At 43.2% G+C, this 23,557-nt stretch overlaps 1 protein-coding gene across 1 annotated transcript in view; it reads right to left on the minus strand.

Annotated features, from left to right (window-relative positions):
* The window catches only part of TMC2 (transmembrane channel like 2), a 113,326-nt gene extending 91,256 nt beyond the window's left edge, over nt 1-22,070 (minus strand). The window contains exons 1-2 of the mRNA XM_010379008.2: nt 22,028-22,070; nt 21,360-21,407 (exon numbers count right to left, since the gene is read on the minus strand). Of these exons, the coding sequence (XP_010377310.2) occupies nt 21,360-21,407; nt 22,028-22,061 (82 nt within the window). The 5' untranslated portion in view covers nt 22,062-22,070. The remainder of the gene's footprint in view (nt 1-21,359; nt 21,408-22,027) is intronic.
* Nucleotides 22,071-23,557: the final 1,487 nt, after the last annotated feature.

Consider the following 23,557-nt stretch of genomic DNA (forward strand, 5'->3'; position numbering starts at 1 on the left):
AGGAAGAGAATAAATATTTGAATTAATAATTGCTAAGACTTTTCTAATATTAATGACAAACACCAAACTACACATCCAGAAAGCCCAGAGAACATCAAGCAGGATAAATGCCAAAAATCTCCACCAAGGCATATCGTATTCACACTGCAGAAAACTAAAGACAAAGATAAAATCTTGAAAAAAGCTGGAGGAAAAAACTCACCTTACCTATTGGTACAAAGATAAGAATTACACTAGATTTCTCTCCAGAAACTGTGCAAGTAAGAGAGTAGAGTGATATATTTAAAGTGTTGAAGGGAAAAAAAAAAGCATAGAATTCTGTATCCATCAAAATTATCCTTCAAAAGTGAGGAAGATAGACTTTTTCAGACAAACAAAATTGGAGATAATTTGTTGTCAGTAGACCTGCCTTGCAAAAAAAAGTTTTATTTTATTTTCATTAGAGACAGTGACCTTGTAGCCTAGGCTGGAGTGTAGTGGTGCCATCATAGCTCACTATAACCTTGAACTGCTGGGTTCAAGTGATCCTTTTTTTAGAGATGGGGTATCACTATCTTGCCCAGGCTGATCTCAAACTCCTGGCCTCAGGAGATTCTCCTGCCTTAGCCTACCAAAGTGCTGGGATTACAGGCATGAGCCACCCTGTCCAGCCCCTCAAAATGTTAAAGGAGGCTCTTCAGAGGGAAGGAAAATGACATAGGTCAGAAACTTGGATTTACGTAAAGGAAGAGCATTCAAGAAGGAATAAATAAAGAAAAAATAGGCCGGACCTGGTGGCTCACGCCTGTAATCCCAGCACTTTGGGAGGCCAAGGCGGGTGGATCACGAGGAGTTCAAGACCAGCCTGGCCAAGATGGTGAAGCCCCATCTCTACTAAAAATACAAAAATTAGCCAGGCATGATGGCACGTGCCTGTAATCCCGGCTACTGGGGAGGCTGAGACAGGAGAATCGCTTGAACCTAGGAGGTGGAGGTTGCAGTGAGATGAGATCGCACCACTGCAGTCCAGCTTGGGAGACACAGCAAGGCTCCATCTCAAAAATAAATAAATAAATAAATAAATAAATAAAAAAAAATCCTTCTTTTTAAATTCATGACTGACCTAAAAGATAAGGGTTTGTTTTTTTTTTTTTTTTTTTTTTTTTTTTTGAGGCAGAGTCTGCGGCCCAGGCTGGAGTGCAGTGGCCAGATCTCAGCTCACTGCAAGCTCCGCCTCCCGGGTTCACACCATTCTCCTGCCTCAGCCTCCGGAGTAGCTGGGACTACAGGCGCACGCCACGTTGCCCGGCTAGTTTTTTTCTATTTTTAGTAGAGACGGGGTTTCACCATGTTAGCCAGGATGGTCTCGATCTCCTGACCTCGTGATCCGCCCGTCTCGGCCTCCCAAAGTGCTGGGATTACAGGCTTGAGCCACCGCGCCCGGCCAAGATAAGGGTTTGTTTAGGATAATAATAGCAACAATATGTTGGATAATCACAGCTCATGGATAAGCTAAATGAATTGAAGCAATGTCAAAGAGACAGGAGGGAGACACTGGGAATAACCTATTATAAAGTACCTGCGCTACCCATGAAGAGGTATAGTGTTATTTAAAAGTGGACTTGAATTAGTTAGAAATGCAAATTATAGAACAAACCCTTTTTAAAAAGTAAAAAGGAAGCAAAATTAATATGCTAACAAAGGAGAAAAACTGGAATCATATTAAATGCTCAATCAAAACCGCAAAAGGCAGAAAGAGTGGAAGATAAAAATAGGAACAAAGAACAAGGACATCAAAGAGAAGACGCAACAAATATGGTAAACATTAACCCAACTGTATCAATAATCATTTTACGTGTAAATAATCTCAGTATACCAACTAAAGAAAGAGATTGTCAGAGAATTGATCAAAAACCAAGACCCAAGTATATGTTGTCTATAAGAAACCCACTTTAAATATAAACACACTTATAGATTAAAGTAAAGGGCAGAGAAAGATAACCGTGTTAACCCTGATCAAAAAAAAAAAAAAAAAAAAAAAAAGCTAGAGTAATTGTATTAATTTCAGACAAAGCAGATTTCAGAGCAAGTAAAATGATCAGAGATAAAGTAGGGCAAGACCAGGTGTGTTGGTTCATGCCTGTAATCCCAGCACTTTGGGAAGCAGAGGCAGACAGATCGCTTGAGCCCAGGAGTTTAAGATCAAAAAATAAAAAATAAAAAGAACGGGCATTACAAAAGGGTCAATTCTCCAAGAAGATATACAATACTTAAAGCGTATGCACCTAACAACAGAGTGCCAAAATACATGTGGCAAAAACATAATAGAACTGCAAGGAGAAAGACTGGGCTTGGTGGCTCACACCTGTAATCTCAGCACTTTGGGAGGCCAAGGTGGCTGAATCACCTGAGGTCAGGTGTTCAAGACCAGCCTGGCCAACATGGCGAAACCCCATCTCTACTGAAAATACAAAAATTAGCTGGGCATCATGGCGCATGCCTGTAATTTCAGCTACTTTGGAGGCTGAGGCAGGAGAATGGCTTAAACCCAGGAGAGCGAGGTTGCAGTGAGGAGAGATGGCACCATTGCACTCCAGCCTGGGTGACAGAGTGAGATTCTATCTCAAAAAACAAAAAACAAAAAACAAAACAAACAAAAAAGACTGCAAGGAGAAATAGACCAATTCACTACTATAGTTGGAGACTTTAATATTCTTCTATCAACCATTGACAGAGCCAGCAGGCAGAAAATAGTAAGGACATGGTTGAACTGAATACTACTATTAATCAATTGGATTAAATTAATATGTATAGAACATATCATCCAACGACAACAGATTCTTCTCAAGCTCATATGGTACATGAACCAAAATAGACCATATCCTGGACCATGAAACACACCTTAACAAATTTAAGAGAAGAGATATCATACAATATACTCTCTCAGATCACAATGGAATTAGACTAGATTATCTATAACAGAAAGATAACTGGAAAAATACCAAAATATTTGGAGACCAAACAGCACACTTCTGAATAACACATAGGTCAGAGAAGCCTCAAAAGAATGAAAAAATATTTTGGACTACATTTAAATGAAAATACAACTGATCAAAATTTATGGGATGCAACAAAAGCAGTGCTTAGAAAGAAACTCGTAGCACTGAATGCATGTATTGGAAAAGAAGAAAGATCTAAAATCAATAAGGCAAGCTTCTACTGTATAAAACTAAAAAAGAGCAAATTATATCCAAAGTAAGCAGAATAAAAGAAATAATAAAAATCAAAGTGGAAATCAATGAAATTGAACACAAGAAAATGATGGAGAGAAGCATGAAATCATAGAGTGGTTCTTTGAAAAGATTGATAATATTGATGACCCTTTAGCCAGGCCAACCAAGAACAAAGGTGAGAAAACATACATTATTTATCAATTTATTTTTGAGATAGGGTCTTGCTCCGTTGCCCAGGCTGGAGACATAAATTATTCATATCAGAAATAAAAGAGGGATCATCACCATTTATCTCAAGGACATTAAAAAGATAATAAAGGAGGCTGGGCATGGTAGCTCATGCTGTAATCCCAGCACTTTGGGAGGCTGAGGAGGGTGGATCACCTGAGGTCAGGAGTTCGAGACCAGCCTGGCCAACATGATAAAGCCCCATCTCCACTAAAAATACAAAAAATTAGCCAGGTGTCGTGGCAGGTGCCTGTAATCCTAGCTACTCGGCAGGCTGAGGCAGGAGAATAATGTGAACCCAGGAGGCAGAGGTTGCAGTGAGCTGACATCATGCCATTGTACTCCAGCCTGGGCAACAAGAGCAAAACTCTGTCTCAAAAAAAAAAAAAAAAAAAGGCTAACAAAGGAGTATTGCAAACAACTTGATGCCTATAAATTTGCTGGCTCAGATGAACTCAACAAATTCCTGGAAAAACACAATCTACCAAAACTCACACAAAGCAAAACAGGTAATCTGAATAGGCATATATTTATCAAAGAAATTGTCTCGACAATTAATAACCTTTTAAGTAGAAAACACCAGGCCTGGATGATTTCACTGGTGATTTTATCAAATGTTTAAAAAAGAAATGGTACAATTTTTTTTAACATTTCTTCCAGAAAATAGAAGCAGACGGAACACTTCCTAACTCATTTTACGATGCCAGCATTACTCTAGAACAAAAAACAGACAAAAACGTCACACAAAACAGACTTGTATCTCTTATAAACATAGATATAAAAATCCTTAATAAAATAGAAAATTGAATTCAAAAACGTATAAAAAGAGTTGTATAGCAAGGTCAAGTGGGATTTAGTCCAGGCATGCAAGACTGGCTCAACATTAGAAAATCAATTGATGTGGCCGGGCGCGGTGGCTCAAGCCTGTAATCCCAGCACTTTGGGAGGCCGAGACGGGCGGATCACGAGGTCAGGAGGTGGAGACCATCCTGGCTAACACGGTGAAACCCCGTCTCTACTAAAAAAAAAATACAAAAATCTAGCCGGGCGAGGTGGCGGCGCCTGTAGTCCCAGCTACTCGGGAGGCTGAGGCAGGAGAATGGCGTAAACTCGGGAGGCGGAGCTTGCAGTGAGCTGAGATCCGGCCACTGCACTCCAGCCCGGGCGACAGAGCGAGACTCCGTCTCAAAAAAAAAAAAAAAAAAGAAAATCAATTGATGTAATCCATCATATCAACAGCTAATGAAAAACAATCACAGGATCATATCAATAGATGCAGAGAAAACATTTGAAAAAAACACCCATTCATGATTTTAAAAATTCTCAGCAAACTAGAAATAGAGGGGATAATTCCTCAATCTGATGAAGAATTGCTACAAAAAGCCTACAACTAACATCATACTTAGTGGTGAGAAACTAGATGCTTTCCCCCCAAGACTGGGAACAAGACAAAGATGTCTCCTGTCACCTATTCAGCACTGTGTTGGAAGTCCTAGATAGTGCAGTAAGACAATATAAGGATATTAACAGTAGACTAAACGGGAACAAAGAAATAAAACTATCTTTGTTCACAGATAGCATAATTGTCTATGTAGAAAATCTCAAAGAATTGACAAAAACAAAACAAAACAAACCACAAGAACCTCCTAGAACCAATAAGCCATTTTGTAACAAGGGTGCAGGATACAAGGTTAATATGCAAAAGCCAATTGCTCCTATACGCCAGCAATGAACAATTGAAATTTAAAATTAAAACCACAACACCATTTATATTAGAACTAAAAACATGAAATACTTGGCAGGGCACGGTGGTTCATGCCTGTAATTCCAGCACTTTGGGAGGCCAAGGCAGATGGATCAGTTTGAGGTCCGGAGTTCCAGACCAGCCTAGCCAACATGGTGAAACCACATCTCTACTAAAAATGCAAAAATTAGCTGGGTGTGGTGGCACGAGTCTGTATTCCCAGCTACGTCAGAGGCTGAAGTGGGAAGATCCCTTGAACTCATGAGGCGGAGGTTGCAGTGAGCCAAGATTGTGCCACTGCACTCCAGCATGGGTGACAGAACTCTGTCTCAAAAACAAACAAACAAACAAACAAACAAAACTTATGTATAAATCTAACAAAATATGTGTAAGAGCTATATGAAGAACCCTGCAAAATTCTGACGAAAGAACTCAAAAACTTAAATAAATGAATGTTCCATGGAACGAACATGGAACATTCATGAATAAGAAGACTCAACATTATTAAAATGTCAGTTCTTCCCAGCTTTCTCTACAGAGTTAATGCGATATCAGTCAAAATCCCAGGAAATTATTCTGTGGATATTGATAAACTGATTCTAAAGTGTGTGTTTGTTTGTTTAGAGACAGGGTCTCATTCTGTTGCTCAGGCTGGAGTGCAATGGCACGAAAATAGCTCACTGCAACCTCGAACTCCTGGTCTCAAGCAATCCTCCCACTTCAGCCTCCCAAATAGCAGGGGCTACAGGTGCACACTAACCATGACCAGCTAACTATATATATATATATATATATATATATATATATATATATATATATATATTTTTTTTTTTTTTTTTTTTTTTTTTTTTTTTGTAGAGACGCAGTCTCTATATTGCCTAAGTTGTTCTCAACGCCCTGGGATCAAGCAGTCCTCCCAGTTTGGCCTCCCAAAGTGCTGGGATTATAGGCGTGAGTTACTGCACCTGGCCCTGATTCTAAAGTTTGTATGGAAAGGCAGAAGACCCAGAATATCACAATCCACATCAAGACTATAAAGCTCTACTTCATACACATCAACACTATAAAGGTACAGTGATCAAGACAGTGTGATACTGGTGAAAGAGAATTAGATCAATGGGACAGAATAGAGAGCTCAGAAACAGACCCACACAAACAGAGCCAACCTTTGACAAAGGAACAAAGAAAATACAATGGAGAAAGGATAGTTTTTTCAACAAATTGTGCTGGAACAACTGGACACCCATAGGCCAAAACCAAAACTCTAGATACAGATCTTATGCCTTTCACAAAAATTAACTCCAAATGGATCATAAACCTAAATGTACAACACAAAGCTATAAAACCGTAAAAGATAACAAAGGAGAAAATTGAAATGACCTTCGATTTGGCAATGACTTTTAAAATACCACACCATAAATGAAAACAAAAACAAAAACCAAGAATAAAATACAATACCAAAAGCATAATTCATTAAAGACAAAAATTGATGTTTTACTTCATTAAAATTAAAAACTTCCGCTCTGCAAAAGACACTGTTAAGATAATTTTTTTAAAAAGCCACAAACTAGGAGAAAATATTTGCAAAACATGTATCTGACAAAGGACTTGTATCCAAAACACACGCATTAAAATTCAAGAATAAGAAAACACACAATTAAAAAATGGAGAAAAGATATGAACAGACATCTCATCAACGAAAGTATACAGATGGCAAATAGGCATATGAAAAGATGCTCGACATGGTATGTCATTAGGGAACTGTGAATTAAAACGCCAATGAAACACTATTACACGCTTATTGGCAACACAAAGTGCTATAAAAAATGTAGAACAACAGGAACTCTCATTTATTCTAGTGAGGATGCAAAATGGTACAGCTACTTTGGAAAACAGTATGGCAGTTTCTTACAAAACCAAACATAGATTGACCATAAAATCCAGCATTTGCACTCCTAGGTGTTAACCCAAATGAGCTGGAAATTTATGTCCCAAAACAAAAGCCTGCACACAAATATTTACAGCCGCCTTATTCATAATTATCAAAATGTGGAAGCAACTAAGATGTCCTTCAATAGGTGAATGCATAAACAAACTGTGGTAATAAATACAATGAACTATTATTACTCGGTGATGAAATGAACTTTCAAGTGATGAAGAGACATGAGGGAAACTTAAATGCATATTTCTTTCTTTCTTTTTTTTTTTTTTTTTTTTTGAGACAGAGTCTCGCTCTGTCGCCCAGGCTGGACTGCAGTGGCCGGATCTCAGCTCACTGCAAGCTCCGCCTCCCGGGTTCCCGCCATTCTCCTGCCTCAGCCTCCCGAGTAGCTGGGACTACAGGCACCCACCACCTCGCCTGGCTAGTTTTTTGTATTTTTTAGTAGAGACGGGGTTTCACCGGGTTAGCCAGGATGGTCTCGATCTCCTGACCTCGTGATCCGCCCGTCTCGGCCTCCCAAAGTGCTGGGATTACAGGCTTGAGCTACCGCGCCCAGGCTTAAATGCATATTTCTAAGTGAAAGAAGGCAATATGGAAAGGTTATATGCTGTATGATTGTAACTATACAGCATTCTGGAGAAAGAGAACACTCTAGAGACAGCAAAAAAAATGATCAGTGGTTGCCAAGGGTTCAGCAGGAGGGAGAGAGGGTTGAATAGGTGGGCCACAGGATATTTTGGGGGCATATTATTCTGTATCATACTGTGATGATGGATACATGATTTATTATGCATCTGTCAAAATCTATGGAATGTACAAAGAGTTAACTCTAGTGTAAAATATGCACTTTAGTTAATAATGTATCCGTATTGGCCCATCAGTTGTTAACAAATGCAACACACCCAATACGACATGCTAGGAGAAACACTGGGCAAGGGGAGGAAAGAAGGTTGTACATGGAAACTCTATGTAATGTTTTAAAATTTTAATTTCTGTTTTTTTGAGACAGGGTCTTGTTGTGTCACCCAGGCTGGAGCGCAGTGGCACAATCTCAGCACACTACAGCCTCTGCCTCCCACGCTCAAGTGATCCTCCTGCCTCAGCCTCCCAAGTAGCTGGAACTATAGGCATGCGCCACTGCACGGAGCTATTTTTTTTTTTTTTTTTAAGACAGAGTCTGGCTGTGTTGCCCAAGCTGGAGTGCAGTGGTGCGATCTTGGCTCACTGCATCCTCTGCCTCCAGGGTTCAAGCGATTCTCTTGCCCCAGCCACCGAGTAGCTGGGATTATAGGTGCACACCGCCATGCCCAGCTAATTTTTGTATTTTTAGTACAGACAGGGTTTTACCATGTTGGCCAAGCTGGTCTCCAACTTCTGACCTCAGGTGATCCGCCCACTTGTCCTCCCAACGTGCTGGAATTACGGGCATGAGCCACTGCACCCGGCCAAAACTCTACGTAATTTCTGCAAAATTTTTCTCCAATCCTAAAACTGCTGTAAAAAATGAAGTCTATTTTTAAAAAATGAAATGATTGCTGAATGAGATGCTCTGAGGAAACTCAAGGGTAAGTTTTTCTGAAGATAAACGAGTTGCAAACTGCAGAAGGATAGGAAAAATATTTTTCCTCTTTGGCTGGAGTGCAGCGGCGTGCTCTCGGCTCATTGCAACATCTGCTCCCCGAATTCAAGGGATTTTTCTGCCTCAGCCTCTCAAGTAGCTGGGATTACAGGCACGTGCCACCATGCCTGGCTAATTTTTGTATTTTCGGTAGAGACAGGGTTTCACTATGTTGGCCAGGCTGGTCTCAAACTCCTGACCTCAAGTGATCTGCCCACCTTGGCCTCCAAAAGTGCTAAGCAACCATGCCTGGCTGGAAAAATATTGTTTAAAAAAGTCATCATCAACAACGACAACAAAATAAAAGAGCTCATTTAATTGGCTGAAAAGATATTAAGTGCTTAGGCTGGGCACGGTGACTCATGCCTATAATCCCAGCACTTTGGGAGGCTGAAGAGGGAGAATAATTTGAACCTAGGAATTCAGGACCATCCTGGGCAACATAGTGAGATCCTGGCTGTACAAAAAAACTAAAAATTTAGCCAGGCATAGTGGTAAGTGCTGGTAGTACTAGCTACTCAGGAGACTGAGATAGCAGGATTGCCCAAGTGAGCTGTGAGGTCACCAGTGCACTCCAGCCTGGGTAACAGAGCAAGACCCTGTTTCTAAACAAATGCAAAAACAAAAACAAAAAACAAAAAACACAAATAAATTTTAAAAATCCCAGAAATTAGGTAAAAATTTGGCAAATGAACTAATTTATTATGTTTAATTTAATAAAAACCGCTATGCCTTCTTTGGTTTTTCAGCATTAAGTAAAAGACTAGCTTACATTTTTAATTCTACTTGAATATGCTGTTTCTAGACTTACATAGGTTCCTTGCTAATCTAAAATGCTGATTTTAGATTAAATTGACAGTTGACAATTTTCCATCCTCCCAGTTTGTTCTGTGAAACAGAAGATCCTTTGGTTAAAAGTTATAATTAAATGATACTCTATTATGATCAATCTTGATAGAAAGGTACAACTTTGTATACAAAGTAACAAAATGTGTTTTTGTTAAGAAAAAAAGAACAGTTTTGTCCTAAAGTAAAATGCCTAGTTGTTCCAGAGTAGTAAAGACATCTGTGAAGGACAAAACCTGAATGGAAATAGGAGATAGCAGAAGGTTTGCAAAAAGGAAATTTTATTTAAGATAATAAAGCTAGGCCGGGCGCGGTGGCTCAAGCCTGTAATCCCAGCACTTTGGGAGGCCGAGACGGGCGGATCACAAGGTCAGGAGATCGAGACCATCCTGGCTAACACGGTGAAACCCCGTCTCTACTAAAAAATACAAAAACTAGCCGGGCGAGGTGGCGGGCGCCTGTAGTCCCAGCTACTCGGGAGGCTGAGGCAGGAGAATGGCGTGAACCCGGGAGGCGGAGCTTGCAGTGAGCTGAGATCTGGCCAGTGCACTCCAGCTTGGGTGACAGAGCGAGACTCCGTCTCAAAAAAAAAAAAAAAAAAAAAAAAGATAATAAAGCTTCTTCACTTATGAAAGAGTTAAGGTTCTTAGGGGGTGATCACCTTACCTTCTATGCTTGTTTTTAAATCTTTTACATGTTTTATCGCCACTTTCAAATGAGTAGCCAAACGTTATTCCTGTGTTCAACTCTCCAGACAATTTTGTTTGTTTCTAAGATTCACTCTCAAATGAAGTTGAATAACCTTCAGAATACCTTTTTACCTAAGACTACCTTTGAGATTTCCCAGAGGGCCCCTAGAAGGCCACAAGGACTTGTTCTTTCACCTTATTTAAAATACAGGGGCCAGAAACAATTAGGATGATTTGATACATTGTTGTTAGGATTTTGCCGGAAGCTTGTCAAATCAGAAGAGATGCTTAGCCTTCTCTAGGTTAACTTGTGTAGGTAAAATGTTCAAACATTTCAGCAACTATATGTTCTATATTCAGAGATTTGTTAATTCCTCCATAGTCTATGGTCTGTTTCCTTACGTTAGAGTCCTGGTGGTGCTCTGCCTGATGTTAGACAACAGTGGAATCATCAGTCATAATTCAGTTATCATTTAAAATGTTTATTTGGACACAATGTTTCCTCTTTAATTTGAATCTAGCCTCCTTCAGGCCAGTGCTTTTCTATTGGAGATGCACATCAGACATATCTATGGACTTTTATTAAAATGTAGATGTTTAGGACCTACTCCATACTTACTTACTGAATCTTTTTACTTGATATTCTTCACATGGTCTTGATATATTTTTCTTATATGTTTCATATTTTCTTGGTATGTCATGTACATTATGTTTTTAGATAATTATATGTTATACTTCAAGATTTTTTCTCTGTAAAAATTATGGTTATCCATCTTTATAAATTAGATATAGTGTACATTATCTATTAAAACATGCTTAATCATTATAGACATTTTACCCAAAGCTTTTAGAATGCCTTCATTGTTTGTTTTGCCTGCTATGGAAGCATCCACATTTTCCTGTCAGTTTCGTGGTTATGAAATGTTTCACTTTTGAAAGTTTTCAGGAATAAGTTACCCTCAACCGGTTTAAGTCTGTGTCACCTACAGATACTATTTGTTTTGCCCCCAATGCTTTCTTAAACCCTCCAGGGTTTTTGTCTTCAACAAAGAACTATTTCAGAACCCTAGTTGGAAGGACTCTGTTAGGTAACGACTAACATGCTGGCGAAAGAGTTGATCATGTCCTTCAACTCAAGAGACATAAGCCATCCTAAAATTACTAGAAAACCATTCCTATTGGCGACCTCAAGCTAAAGAGTCTTAGGAGACCTCCCAAAGCAGGCAGCCTCAGATGTAGACAGCTTATGCCGAAGATCTACAGCTTATGCCCAAGTCTGCAGATTGCTATTCTATAATCGATATTCCTCTGTTTCCTATTCTTTTACCTACCTCCTATCCTCTCCCTGACTTAAGGCTACTTTAGTTATGCAACTTACAAGACTTATATTTTTAATATTTCTGTTTACATCCTTAATCACTCGTTGGTATGAGTTTAGTACCCAGCTACAGTTAACCCATGAGCTGTCTAGAGTGCACATTTTTCTTCAGGAGCCACCCAGTTTAATTTGGTTCCAGTTCCTTTTAAGAAATCAGTTGGTTTCCTGGGTAACTGGACTCAACCATTGGATGACTTTTTAGATGGCAACTCTGCAATAGGTCAGGTGGGGAGAAATCCAAAAGCTTCATCATGTCCTAGAAGGGCCCTGCCTCCATGAAACACTACTTGGGGACATTTTGTGAGAGCTAGTCTTTGTGACCAGACTTTCACTGACAGAATTACAAGCGGATTGAGGAATAGGTGGTATATTTTTGGAGACTGTCTACTTTCAAAGATCTTACAAGTAAGACATTAGTTTTGTTTTTTCCTCCTTCTTCTCCTCCTCTTCTTCTTCCTTCTTCCTTCCTCCTTCCTCCTTTTTCTTCCTTCTACTTTCTTCCTTTTTCCTTCTTTCCTCCTCCTTCTCCTTCTCCTCCTTCTTCTTCCTTCTTTCTTCCTTCTTCCTTTCCTCCTCCTCCTCTCCTCCTCCTCCTCCTCTCCTCCTCCTCCTCCTCCTCCTCTCCTCCTCCTCCTCCTCCTCTCCTCCTCCTCCTCCTCCTCTCCTCCTCCTCCTTCTTCTTCCTTCTTTCTTCCTTCTTCCTCCTCCTCCTCCTCCTCCTCCTCCTCCTCCTCCTCCTCCCGCCTCTCGTCCTCCTTCTCCTCCGCTCCTCCTCTCCCCCCTCGGCTTCTTCTCCTTCCGCCTCGCCCTCTCTACCCTCCTCCGCCTCCTCCTCCCTCTCCTTCCTCCTCCTCCTCTCCTCCTCACTCTTCTCTTTTCTCTTCTTTTCTTTTCTTCTCTTCTTCTTCCCTTCTCTTCTCCTTCTCCTCCCTCCTCCCTCCTCCTCCTCCTCTCTTATTCTTCTTCTTCTTCTTCTTCTTCTTCTTCTTCTTCTTCTTCCTCTTCTTCCTCTTCTTCTTCCTCTTCCTCTTCTGTTTGCTTTAGATCTACTTAGTGATCTCAAAACTACACAATTAACTGCTTGACACCAAACTATTCGTGATGAATGGTACCAACAGTTTACAGCATTATTTGACAATCCCATAGGAGTATTCTGGCCAAAACCAGATGACTGAATGGCCCCCAGTGACGGATACTGGATAAGGAACAGAAGCCTCTTGACTTACAAACAAGACAGGAACTTCTTACCTTTGTAAACTAATACCTACTCTCAGAATTGTCTATGATATCATCTATTAATTTGTTCTCTAGTAAAATGAGATCAGTAGATAGTTCATTGAAGAAGGAGAAAAACTGGGCCCTGGTTTGAGAACTGAAATCCTAAGTACCCTAGGGGTATTCTAGATTTCTTTCATCTCCCCTCAAGACACTTCTTTTCATACTTCATGTATGTATGCATGCCTTTATGTGTGTATCTATTTATTTATTTTTGAGACAGGATCTTGCTCTATCACCTAGAGTGAAGTGTAGTGGAGCCATCATAACTCATTGTAGCCTCAAACTCCTGAGCTCAAGAGATCCTCTCATATCAGCCTCCTGTGTAGTTAGAACTACAGGTGTGTGCCACCATACATGTCTAATTAAATTTTTTTTTTTTTTTTTGTAGACAGGGGTCTCATTATTTGCCCAGGTTGCTCTTGAACTCCTGGCCTCAAGTGATCCTCCTGCTTCCATCTCTTGAATACAAGTATGCGCTATCATGCCTGGCCAATTTTTAAATTTTTTTGTAGAGATGGAGTCTTGCAATGTTGCCCAGGCTGGCCTTGAACTCCTGGCCTCATGTGATCTTCTCATCTTGGCCTCCCAAAGTGCTGGGATTACAAGTGTGAACCACTGCACCCAACCTTCATTTCATAATTTACAAGAGATCTGGATAGTAGGGTAAATGTAGCATGCTGTGGTTGAGAGAATAGCAGATGATTTAGACAATGTCAGTAAGGCCATAAAACTCATTTGTCAAGAGGTTTATGAGATTGGGTGGGTGGTGGTCCAGAACAGAGCTGCCTTAGATAAAATATTGATCTCCCAAGGCAGGGAATGTGTGCTATTTTAGAGGAATAGTGCTGTACTTACATTCCTACAGACCTCTCTGAAATCTTTAATATTCCTGAAAAGATCTAGGAAGCAAACAAAGAAATCAGAAATTGGGTAATTTGATGAGTAACCTCATATTTGGTTACATGGACTCCAGATTCGGGATGAGATCTACTTTGTTGTTTAGTCGGGGCACTCTTAGCTCCCAGCTGAGAAGTAGATTATACAAACTCTGATGATAATCCTTCTCTTAGTATTTGTCTGTGTGCCAGCATTCAGAGGTGGGATCTCCAGAGTTTTAAATGCTGCTGCACTGCTGCCATTATTCTAATCATCCAGCAAGGGTTATCCACTAAAGAGAACTGGAAAATCTGGCTGGGCGCGTTGGCTCATGCCTGTAATCCCAGCACTTTGGGAGGCAAAGGCGGGTGGATCCTTGAGGTCAGGAGTTCGAGACCAGCCTAGCCAACATGGTGAAACCCCATCTCTACTAAAAATGCCAAACAAACAAACAAACAAAAAAATCAGCTGGGTGTGGTGGTGAGCACCTGTAGTCCCATCTGCTTGGGAGGCTGAGGCATGAGAATCACTTGAACCCAGGAGGCGGAGGTTGCAGTAAGCCAAGATCATGCCACTGCACTCCAGCCTGGGTGACAGAGAGAGACTCTGTCTCAAAAAAAAAAAAAAAAAAAAAAAATAGAACTGGAAAATCTGACATGCAGGTTGAAACAGTTGCCACCAGAAACTAGATGTGAAACAACCGTTAACAGACAATTGACATGAAATGATGACCCCTCAAATACTGATGAATATCTAGATTGACATACTGATGGCTTTTCCTTCAGCTTGGGCTGAAGAATGACCACAAGGAGAAATTGAGAACTTAAACCATCTTCCCTCACACTGAGTCTGGACACAGACAGCCCAGCTACACCTTAGTGTCTGTATTAAGATGACTTTGTGCTACGCCTCTGCTTCATGAGCGTGTCTTTATTTTTCTAGGCATCTCCTACCCAGGCAAATGTTGATTGTTCATTACAGGATTTTCCCAAAGACCTGTCAATTCTTCAATTTGGGCTCTAAGATTCTTCAAATGCCTCACCTCAAAATCCTGGCCATGCTGTTTATTGTGGACTATTATGTTGTGATTCTTACCCAGTCTCATTCCAGTTCTCACTTTGAAAGACCTGCCTTCAATCAAATTTCCAATTCTCAGTAAGTTCCGGCCTTACCTTCCCCTCTGTAAGATACTGCCAAAGCTTTGCCTGCTATAGGCAATAAATCAGCTTTGTCTTATCAACAGGTTGTGGGGTGTTAGGGAGCCAGCTTTGGACAATAACTTAGATAGATGTATTTTGTTTTTATTTTATTTTATTTTATTTTTGAGACAGAGTCTCACTCTGTCACCCAGGCTGGAGTGAAGTGGTGAGATCTTGGCTCACTGCAGCCTCTATCTCCCAGGTTCAAGCAGTTCTCCTGCCTCAGCCTCCCGAGTAACTGGGATTACAGGTGTGTGCCACTGCACCTGGCCTTGTATTTTGTTTTTGAAAAGAAAAACACAAAATACCAAATACTTAGTATATTACTAAATATACTAAGTATAAAATACTAAAAATACAAAAATTAGCCAGGCGTGGTAGTGCTCGCCTGTAGTCCCAGCTACTCGGGAGGCTGAGACAGGAGAATTGCTTGAACCTGGGAGGCAGAGGTTGCAGTGAGCCAAGATGCGCCACTGACTCTAGCCTAGGTGACAGAGCGAGACTCTGAGAAAGAAAGAAAGAAAGAAAGAAAGAAAGAAAGAAAGAAAGAAAGAAAGAAAGAAAGAAAGAAAGAAAGAAAGAAAGAAAGAAGGAGGGAGGGAGGGAGGGAGGGAGGGAGGGAGGGAGGGAGGGAAGGAAGGAAGGAAGGAAGGAAGGGGAAAGAAGGGAGGGAGGGAAGGAAGGAAAGAAAGAAAGAAAGAGAAAATGGTGGACTGAAGAGAAAAGACTAAAAGTACAGAAAGAGAAAGGGAGTGATAAATTATCGTCGGGATGGTTGGAAATGCTTCACAAAGAACTGATATTTATGAAGGAGACTAGAAGATACCTTCCTAAAATATGCCACTTCGGCATAAAGATTATTTCAAGCTGAAGGCAATTACATATGTGTCGCTCCTTTCCCCTTTCGGACTAAAAGCAGGATGTATATTTCCATTTGGAAGGGGTCTCCCTCTCCTATACTTGGAAGATAACCACTCTAGAGACAGCTCTTAGCACCTGAGAAGACTCTTACCTGCTTAACAAAGCTTACTAAGTAACACTTATTTACCATACATTTCCTAGTCACCTTCCATGACTTACCCAGAAGCCCCAAAATGCTTTTCCTTTGTCAAGCCTCTTCTCCACACTCTATCACCCTTTAAGATGATATTTACCTCTAAGAGGGTATATAAGCCCCAAATTCTAACCACCTCCTTGAGTCATCTTCCTTGTGAACACTCATTTGTACATATCTAATCCAATCCTTTTTCCCCACTTGTTGATCTGTCTTTTGTCAGTTTGAGTCACAGAGCCTGTAGTCACTGAACCTAGGAAGGTAGAGGAAAAAAATTCTCCTCTCCAACACTTACTCTGAATCTTTTTTTTTTTTTCAAATAAGAAAAATTTTTAATCAAACATGAGACTAATAGAAAGAACTCATATATCAATATGGGGGAGGACACAAAGACTGTTAAGCGAAACTTATGAACAGGTAAGTTACTAATGGGGAAATGCAACTAGGAAACAGGGGAAAATGCAGTTTTACTAATGATCAAAACAAATTTAAAATAAGTCAATAATGAGATTTCAAGTCTTGTTTATAGTATTAGGTTTTTAAAATTTTCCATCCAGGACTAATGAGACTTGTTAAAATGTATATTTATTACTGGTAGCAATAAAAATTGTAGTGCAGCCGGGTGCGGTGGCTCAAGCCTGTAATCCCAGCACTTTGGGAGGCCGAGACGGGCGGATCACGAGGTCAGGAGATCGAGACCATCCTGGCTAATGCGGTGAAACCCCGTCTCTACTAAAAAATACAAAAAAGTAGCCGGGCGAGGTGGCGGGCACCTGTAGTCCCAGCTACTCGGGAGGCTGAGGCAGGAGAATGGCATAAACCCGGGAGGCGGAGCTTGCAGTGAGCAGAGATCCGGCCACTGCACTCCAGCCTGGACGACAGAGCGGAACTCCGTCTCAAAAAAAAAAAAAAAAAAATTGTAATACAGCTCTTTATGCAGTTTGGCAATATGTAACAAGAGCTTTACAATACTTTCTTTTTTCTTTTCTTTCTTTTTTTTTTTAGTTTTGAGACAGAGTCTTGTTCTATTGCCCAGGCTGGAGGGCAGTGGTGCGATCTCGGCTCACTGCAACCTCAAGCTCCTGGATTCAAGAGATTCTTGTGCCTTAGCCTCCCAAGTAGCTGGGATGATAGGTGTGCGCCACCACACCTGCCTAGTTTTTGTATTTGTAGCAGAGAAGGGGTTTCGCCATGTTGGCCAGGCTGGTCTCAAACTCCTGAGCTTAAGTGATCTGCCCACCTCGGCCTCCCAAAGTGCTGGGATTACAAGTGTGAGCCACCACGCCCAGCCTAAAAATACTTTCTGATCTATTAATTCCACCTGTAGGAGTCAACCCAAGCCCAAGAATCTTCAATGCAACATTATTTCTATTATAAAAATGAGAAATAACCTAAATATGCAGTAATAGAATAATGCTTGATTAACCTTTGATTTATCTACTGTGTGGAATATTTTACGGCTCAATTAAAAATAATTACCATGAAGTCTTTAATACATACCTAGGGGCTACTCTGAATCTTGAAGGATGAATAGAAGTTTGCCAAGAGAAGAAGTGGGTAGAGAAATGGAGGGGGTGATTGTGGTAGCAAGTTAGGAGGATTCCAGGCAGAGGAAAAGGGGATTGAGGGGCCCCAGCAGAAATGCCAGGGAGTCTGGGGCATAGGTAACCAAGGCAGAGCTGTGTCCCAGGTGTGTTCTGCTGTGGGAGGCAGGAGGAGAGGGGAACGCACCCACAGGGAACGGGGTTGAAATCCGGAGGGTCAGGGTGTGATAACGGAGCATGTTTGCTGGGGCAAGGTCTGCATCAAAGGGTCACACTAGCAACATGGAAGAAGGTGATGTGGGGAGGGAAACACTGCTCCACAGTTGCTACAGGGAATGTCTTGTGAGCATATTAGCTGTGATTGCTGCACTTATTTTAAAGGCAAAAAGAGGCACCAACATGGGTGTGAAGCCATCATTAATAATCTCCATTTTTTTTTTTTTTTTTTTTTTTTTTTATACAGAGTCTCTCTCTGTCGCCCAGGTTGGAGTGCAATGGCGCCATATAGGCTCACTGCAACCTCTGCCTCCTGGGTTCAAGCGATTCTCTCACCTCTGCCTCCCGAGTAGCTGGGAGTACAGTCATACACCACCACGCCTGGCTAATTTTTATATTTTTAGTAGAGACGAGGTTTCACCATGTTGACCAGGCTAGTCTTGAACTCCTGACCTCAAGTGATCTGCCCACCTCAGCCTCCCAAAGCGCTGGGATTACAGTCATGAGCCACTGTGCCTGGCCATCTCCATGTCTTTGAGACTCGGTTTTAAATGCTGAGGTTACTGCCGGGATTGATGAGATAACTGGCATAGGTGCATTGAAAAGTCTTGTGGCTGGGCGTGGTGGCTCACACCTGTAATCCCAGCACTTTGGGAGGCTGAGGCAGGTGGATCATGAGGTAGGAGTTTAAGACCAGCCTGGCCAAGATGGTGAAACCCTGTGTCTACTGAAAACACAAAAATTAGCCGGGCGTGGTGGCGTGCACTTGTAATCCCAGCTACTTGGGAGGCTGAGGCAGGAGAATCACTTGAACTCGGGAGGCAGAGGTTGCAGTGAACTGAGATCACACCACTGCACTCTAGCCTGGGCAACAAAGGAAGACTCCATTTCAAAAAAAAGAAAAAAAGAAAAAGAAAAGAAAAGAAAAGAAAAGTTTTGTGTGCTATTTGCAGGAGTGAGCTAAGAGAACCTGTCCTGTATTAATCATAGAGCAGGTTTCCTTAGCCCACTCCTGCCCCAACCTTTTCCTTCTTCTCACTCCCTATGGAAAACCACTCTTTGATAAGACAACATCAAGAAATACTATTTTTGCATAACATCCAAAGTAGGAAGCTAGTCAGTGTTAGCTGGTGAGGGATGATTTGTCTTACAAATGCTCCTCCCCCTGTTGGAAAAGGGATGGAGCAAAACAAATATTATCACAGCCATGACCCCTAAGAGAGCTCTAGGACTGAGCCCGGCACCCAGAAAGGTCAGAGAAGCAGAGATCAAAGCAAGGGATCACGGAAAGGGTTCCCTGGGCTCCCAGAAAGATCAGCTCTATGTTGCTTGAAAGGACTGAATGGGAATGTCATTGTTTGCATCCTCTTGTGAGTTCTCTCTGTGTCCTCAGTCAGCTAATACAATGGTTTTCATTGTGATAATGAACTATACCAAGCACCCTTCCTAGCACCGTAGATACAATTTGGTGTTACACTTTTTTTTTTTTTTCCGAGCTGTAATTCCTACTGTAATTTAGTTCTCCAACTGAACAAAATTCACATGCAATGTGGAAAACAAACCAGAATTTGCCCTTCAATCTTCCCCAGACCACTTCTACATAGAAAATCAGCTGCTTTTTCCTCTTTCATAATCAGTTTTCAACAGACTCCACATAATGCATAATTTAGGAGCTGGAAAGGCAGCTGTCTTGCTAGGAAGGCCTCCAAGCCCAACACACGCTCTCCTAAATGTAACAGGCCTCCTCCTGTGTAGCACCTGACTCGGTCAGAGAATTCACAGTGCAAAACACAGGCTGAGGAGAGGCTGCAGCCGCCCTCCAGTCCAGTCATTTCAACAGTTCAGTGCATTTACCAAATGATACAGGAGGAGGGAGAGTTCTCATCCTTCTTTTCAATGAACACAGTAACAAACTGTAGCTATTCTGAGAAAAGAACATTGTATTCTTAAACTTTTATTCCCTCCTGGTAGAGTATAAACGAAAGGATGAGGATATCAGGTCCCGTCGCAGGTGACTCCAGAGGAAATTTAAAATGGGAAGCTTCATGGGGCTGGGTTTCAGTTAATTTAATATGTTCTCAATATTTAACTTCACCGCACTGCTTCACCACTTAGATCTGTGAAGTGAAAATTCTGACCGATTTCCTGTGTTCTATGGGAAAGGGAAAATGGCAGAGGCGACGTGGAATATTTCAGTAGGAAAAGGTTTGTGTGTTAGGCAAAATGGCCTTCCATTTCAGTCCTGCTCAAGGAATACTGCTCACAGGGCAGTCCCACACGGCACAGCCCTGCAGCGGAGGCAGAGGGAAGCCAGGCTAGGCGCAGAAGGGATGACAACGAGGGGAGTGGAGTGTGGAGAACCAGCCCGAGCATCCTACAGGCGGTAGTCACCACAGGAGCACCGCAGCCCGACCACCGGGAGGAAGGTTTCTCGTCTGGCCACCCTGGGGCATGGAACTTTCTCAGGTTTGGTCCTATATCTTTGGATTGAGATAAAGAATGGATGAGGCAGGCTGGTGGGGTAGGAAGAAGGGACCGTGGCTGAGGCAAGTTCTGGGATGGGGGCCAGGAAGGGCTGTTGAGATGCCACAGCAGAATCCCCTGTCAGCCTCTGCCCAGCTCTTCCATGTCTCCTGCTCCTGGGTCTCTCCCCTTGTAACAGAGCTGCCTCACTGAGACTCAGGCTCCCAACAGCCAGGCAGCAGCGGGTCACAGGAGGGGAAAGGGCAGATGAAGGGGCCCCCGGGGCCAGCTCCCCACTGATGGCGTGCCAGAGTGGGGCCAGGATAGGGCCCTCCCTCCCAGAATGGGGGAGGAAGGAGATCTCTTCCAACCCCCCAGAACCCCATTGCTCCCCAAGGTTCTGGTTTCTTGCCTACTAGGGTTGGGTGCAGGGACCCAGCCCTGCCTGGGATGTGAAGGGGAAGAAAACAGCATCACATCCATAATATTTTGTGACATGAAGATGCCCAGCCTGTGAGTGTGGCTTCTGCCCCTCTCCTCTGAACCCTCAGTCTCAACCAAGGGTTTTCTCTCCCACCTCTGGCTTCCTTGGGCTCTCCCACTTCTGTTGGAGCAAGTTGGCTCCCTCACCAGCTCATGGAAGAGCTGGGGTCACATTCCCAACGGAAGGTGATGGAGCACCCATTATGGCTGCTACTTGTTGGAGGTTAAGAGTGTTCGCCCTGGAGTCCGGCAGCCTGGATGTGAGTCTGGCCACACCACCCACCAGAAGCCTGCACCGAGCTTCCCTGCCCTCTGTCTGGTGAAGGTTCACTGCTTCCCAAGGCTCAGCTCAGGGTGTCAGTAACCCTGGGAGTCTCCCCTAACACCGAGTGCTAAGTAGTACCTTCTCTGAGTGGTACTCTGCCCTCTCCCATGTTAAACAGCTTGCCTCCCAGGAAGGCTCCATGCAGGGTGTTGAATGAGAGGGAAGGAGATGAAGGAGAATGTCAGTTGGGTAGCTGGACTGTTGGGCTGGGCAGAGGGCATCCAGGCACAGCAGGCTCCCCAGAGACCCACCATCCCGTCTCACCTGTGCGTGGAGAGCCGCTCCTCGCCCGCCCTTTCATTCCACCTCGTGCTGTAAGAGACAGGATTGCTGACAAATGGCTGACCTCTGGTGAGTCCCCCTCCCTGCAGCCCCCCGGTCACTGTGGGACCCCTCAGCTGGTTTGTGGCTGCCTCAAACTGGGACCCAGCTCCAGTGGTTTTGCTCAGCAAATTATAGAGTCCCCTGCCTGTGACATTTCTCTGATACTGTCAGTCATGAGGTCAGAACATCCCCCACCTCCTGCCCTGGACAGAGACAGAGACAGAGACAGATAGAAATCTGCTGAGGGGCTGGCTTGGAACAGGCAACCCTAACTGAGACAACAGAAGGCTGAGAGGTCCCAGCAGGCTCTGAGGAACATGCAGCAGCCGGGACAGTCTCCAGTGCTGGCCTTAACACAGTCGCGGTGCACAGGTTGTCTTGAGTCCTTCCAGTAGCCCTGCAAGGAGGTGATGACTATCCCCATCTCATGCACAAGGACCAGAGAGGTTGAATAACCAGCCAAGGTCGCTCAGCGCGCAGGGGGCAGGCCCTGGAGTCAAACCCAGCTCCTCCCTATGCCTCTTAAAGACCACAAGTGCTTCCCCCATCCCCTGCTGCTGCCCAGGAACCCTGTGGGCGGGCCATGCAGGATCAAGACGTGGACTCACCTTCCTCTTTCAGGCCCTTTAGCTGGTGGCTCATGGTGAGCAGGGCTGCCGGGGTCCCGCACAGGCTCACGCAGCGTGCACGCCTTCAGCCTGGGCCGCTTTCCTCCCTCATGGTGGCTGGCCTCCCCTCCTAGACCTGACAGCAGCCAGGGCTTCTTGGTTTGAGATTGAAGGTAGAGGTGGATGAAGTTTGCAGGAGAGAGATGGGTGAAGGAAGGCGGTGAGTTCCCGGCCCATCAATCCGGCCACACACTCCTCTTCTCAGGTTTCCCGGCAAAGAAGCAGTGTAGCCTCACATTTCAGGCATCACTTACACATGAGGGGCCCTGGAGGGGCTAGGAGCTGCAGGCTCATCTCCTGGCAATGATGCCACTGGCACTCCAGCCAGAGGAGGTGTGAGGAGCATCCCAGGCCCTCTCCCATTATCTTGAGTCCCTAACTGGGACAAAGCACCGGGGAAATTCTGGATGTTTGTTTAAGTTATTACTTGGGCTTCTGTTTAAAGTGCAGATTCTGGCATGTGGTCATTTACACCTGTCATCTCAGCACTTAAGGGAAGCAGAGGCAGGAGGATTGCTTGAGCCCAGGAGCTCAAGACCAGCCTGAGCAACATAGCCAGACCCCATCTCCACAAAAAGAAAAACAATAATAATAAATTTTAAAAAATAAAACGCATATTCCCAGGAGTGGCACTGAGTGTTGGAATCAGTCAGTCTGTGCCAGGCCCCAGGAGCCTGCACTGTGAATCCTGCTGCAGGAGTCCCGAGACCACACAGATGAATGTTCCCGCTCAGCCCCCACCCCCTCCCTCGGCAGCTTTTCCTCCCCTGGCTTCAGGGAGGCACAGATTTGGCTGCTTTGAAAACCATCACCAAAGCATCAGAGGGACCCTCTGGAAGACATTCACAAGGCCTCAGAGTGTGGGGTTCTTAACCTGGAGTCCCTGGAACCCCCAGAGTTGCGGATGGAATCCCGTGAGTTTGTGAATAGTGATGGGGAAAATATTACACCTTCACTTTTCCTAGTCTCAACTGAGATTTGGCATTTCCCTCAATCATGAATGTAAGCAAAGACGTGTGATTTTTGTGCCAGCAAGTCACAGATATTTTATTCCCCAATTAAACCAATGAGGTTGCCTCAAAATATCTTACATGTTATCACAACTTCAAAATTATAAGAGACCTGCCATGAAATCTTCTTATTTAATTAGGAAGCATATATTGTCATTATATGAAAGATATTTAAAGTGATTTTGATGCCTATTTCAGGATCATTGGTCTCCTTTGTAATCCTAGTGTTTTATTTTAAGGATTTAAAGTCTATGTTCTGAAAAGTGGTCTGTGGCTGGGCGCGGTGGCTCACGCCTGTAATCCCGGAATTTTGGGAGGCCAAGGCAGGCAGATCACCTAGGGTTGGGAGTTCGAGACCAGTCTGGCCAACATGTTGAAGCCCCATCTCTACTAAAAAAATGCAAAAATTAGCCAGGTGTGGTGGGATGTGTCTGTAGTCCCAGCTACTCAGGAGGCTGAG

Source organism: Rhinopithecus roxellana, chromosome 13 (assembly GCF_007565055.1).
Source record: "Rhinopithecus roxellana isolate Shanxi Qingling chromosome 13, ASM756505v1, whole genome shotgun sequence".
Classification (NCBI taxonomy): domain Eukaryota; kingdom Metazoa; phylum Chordata; class Mammalia; order Primates; family Cercopithecidae; genus Rhinopithecus; species Rhinopithecus roxellana.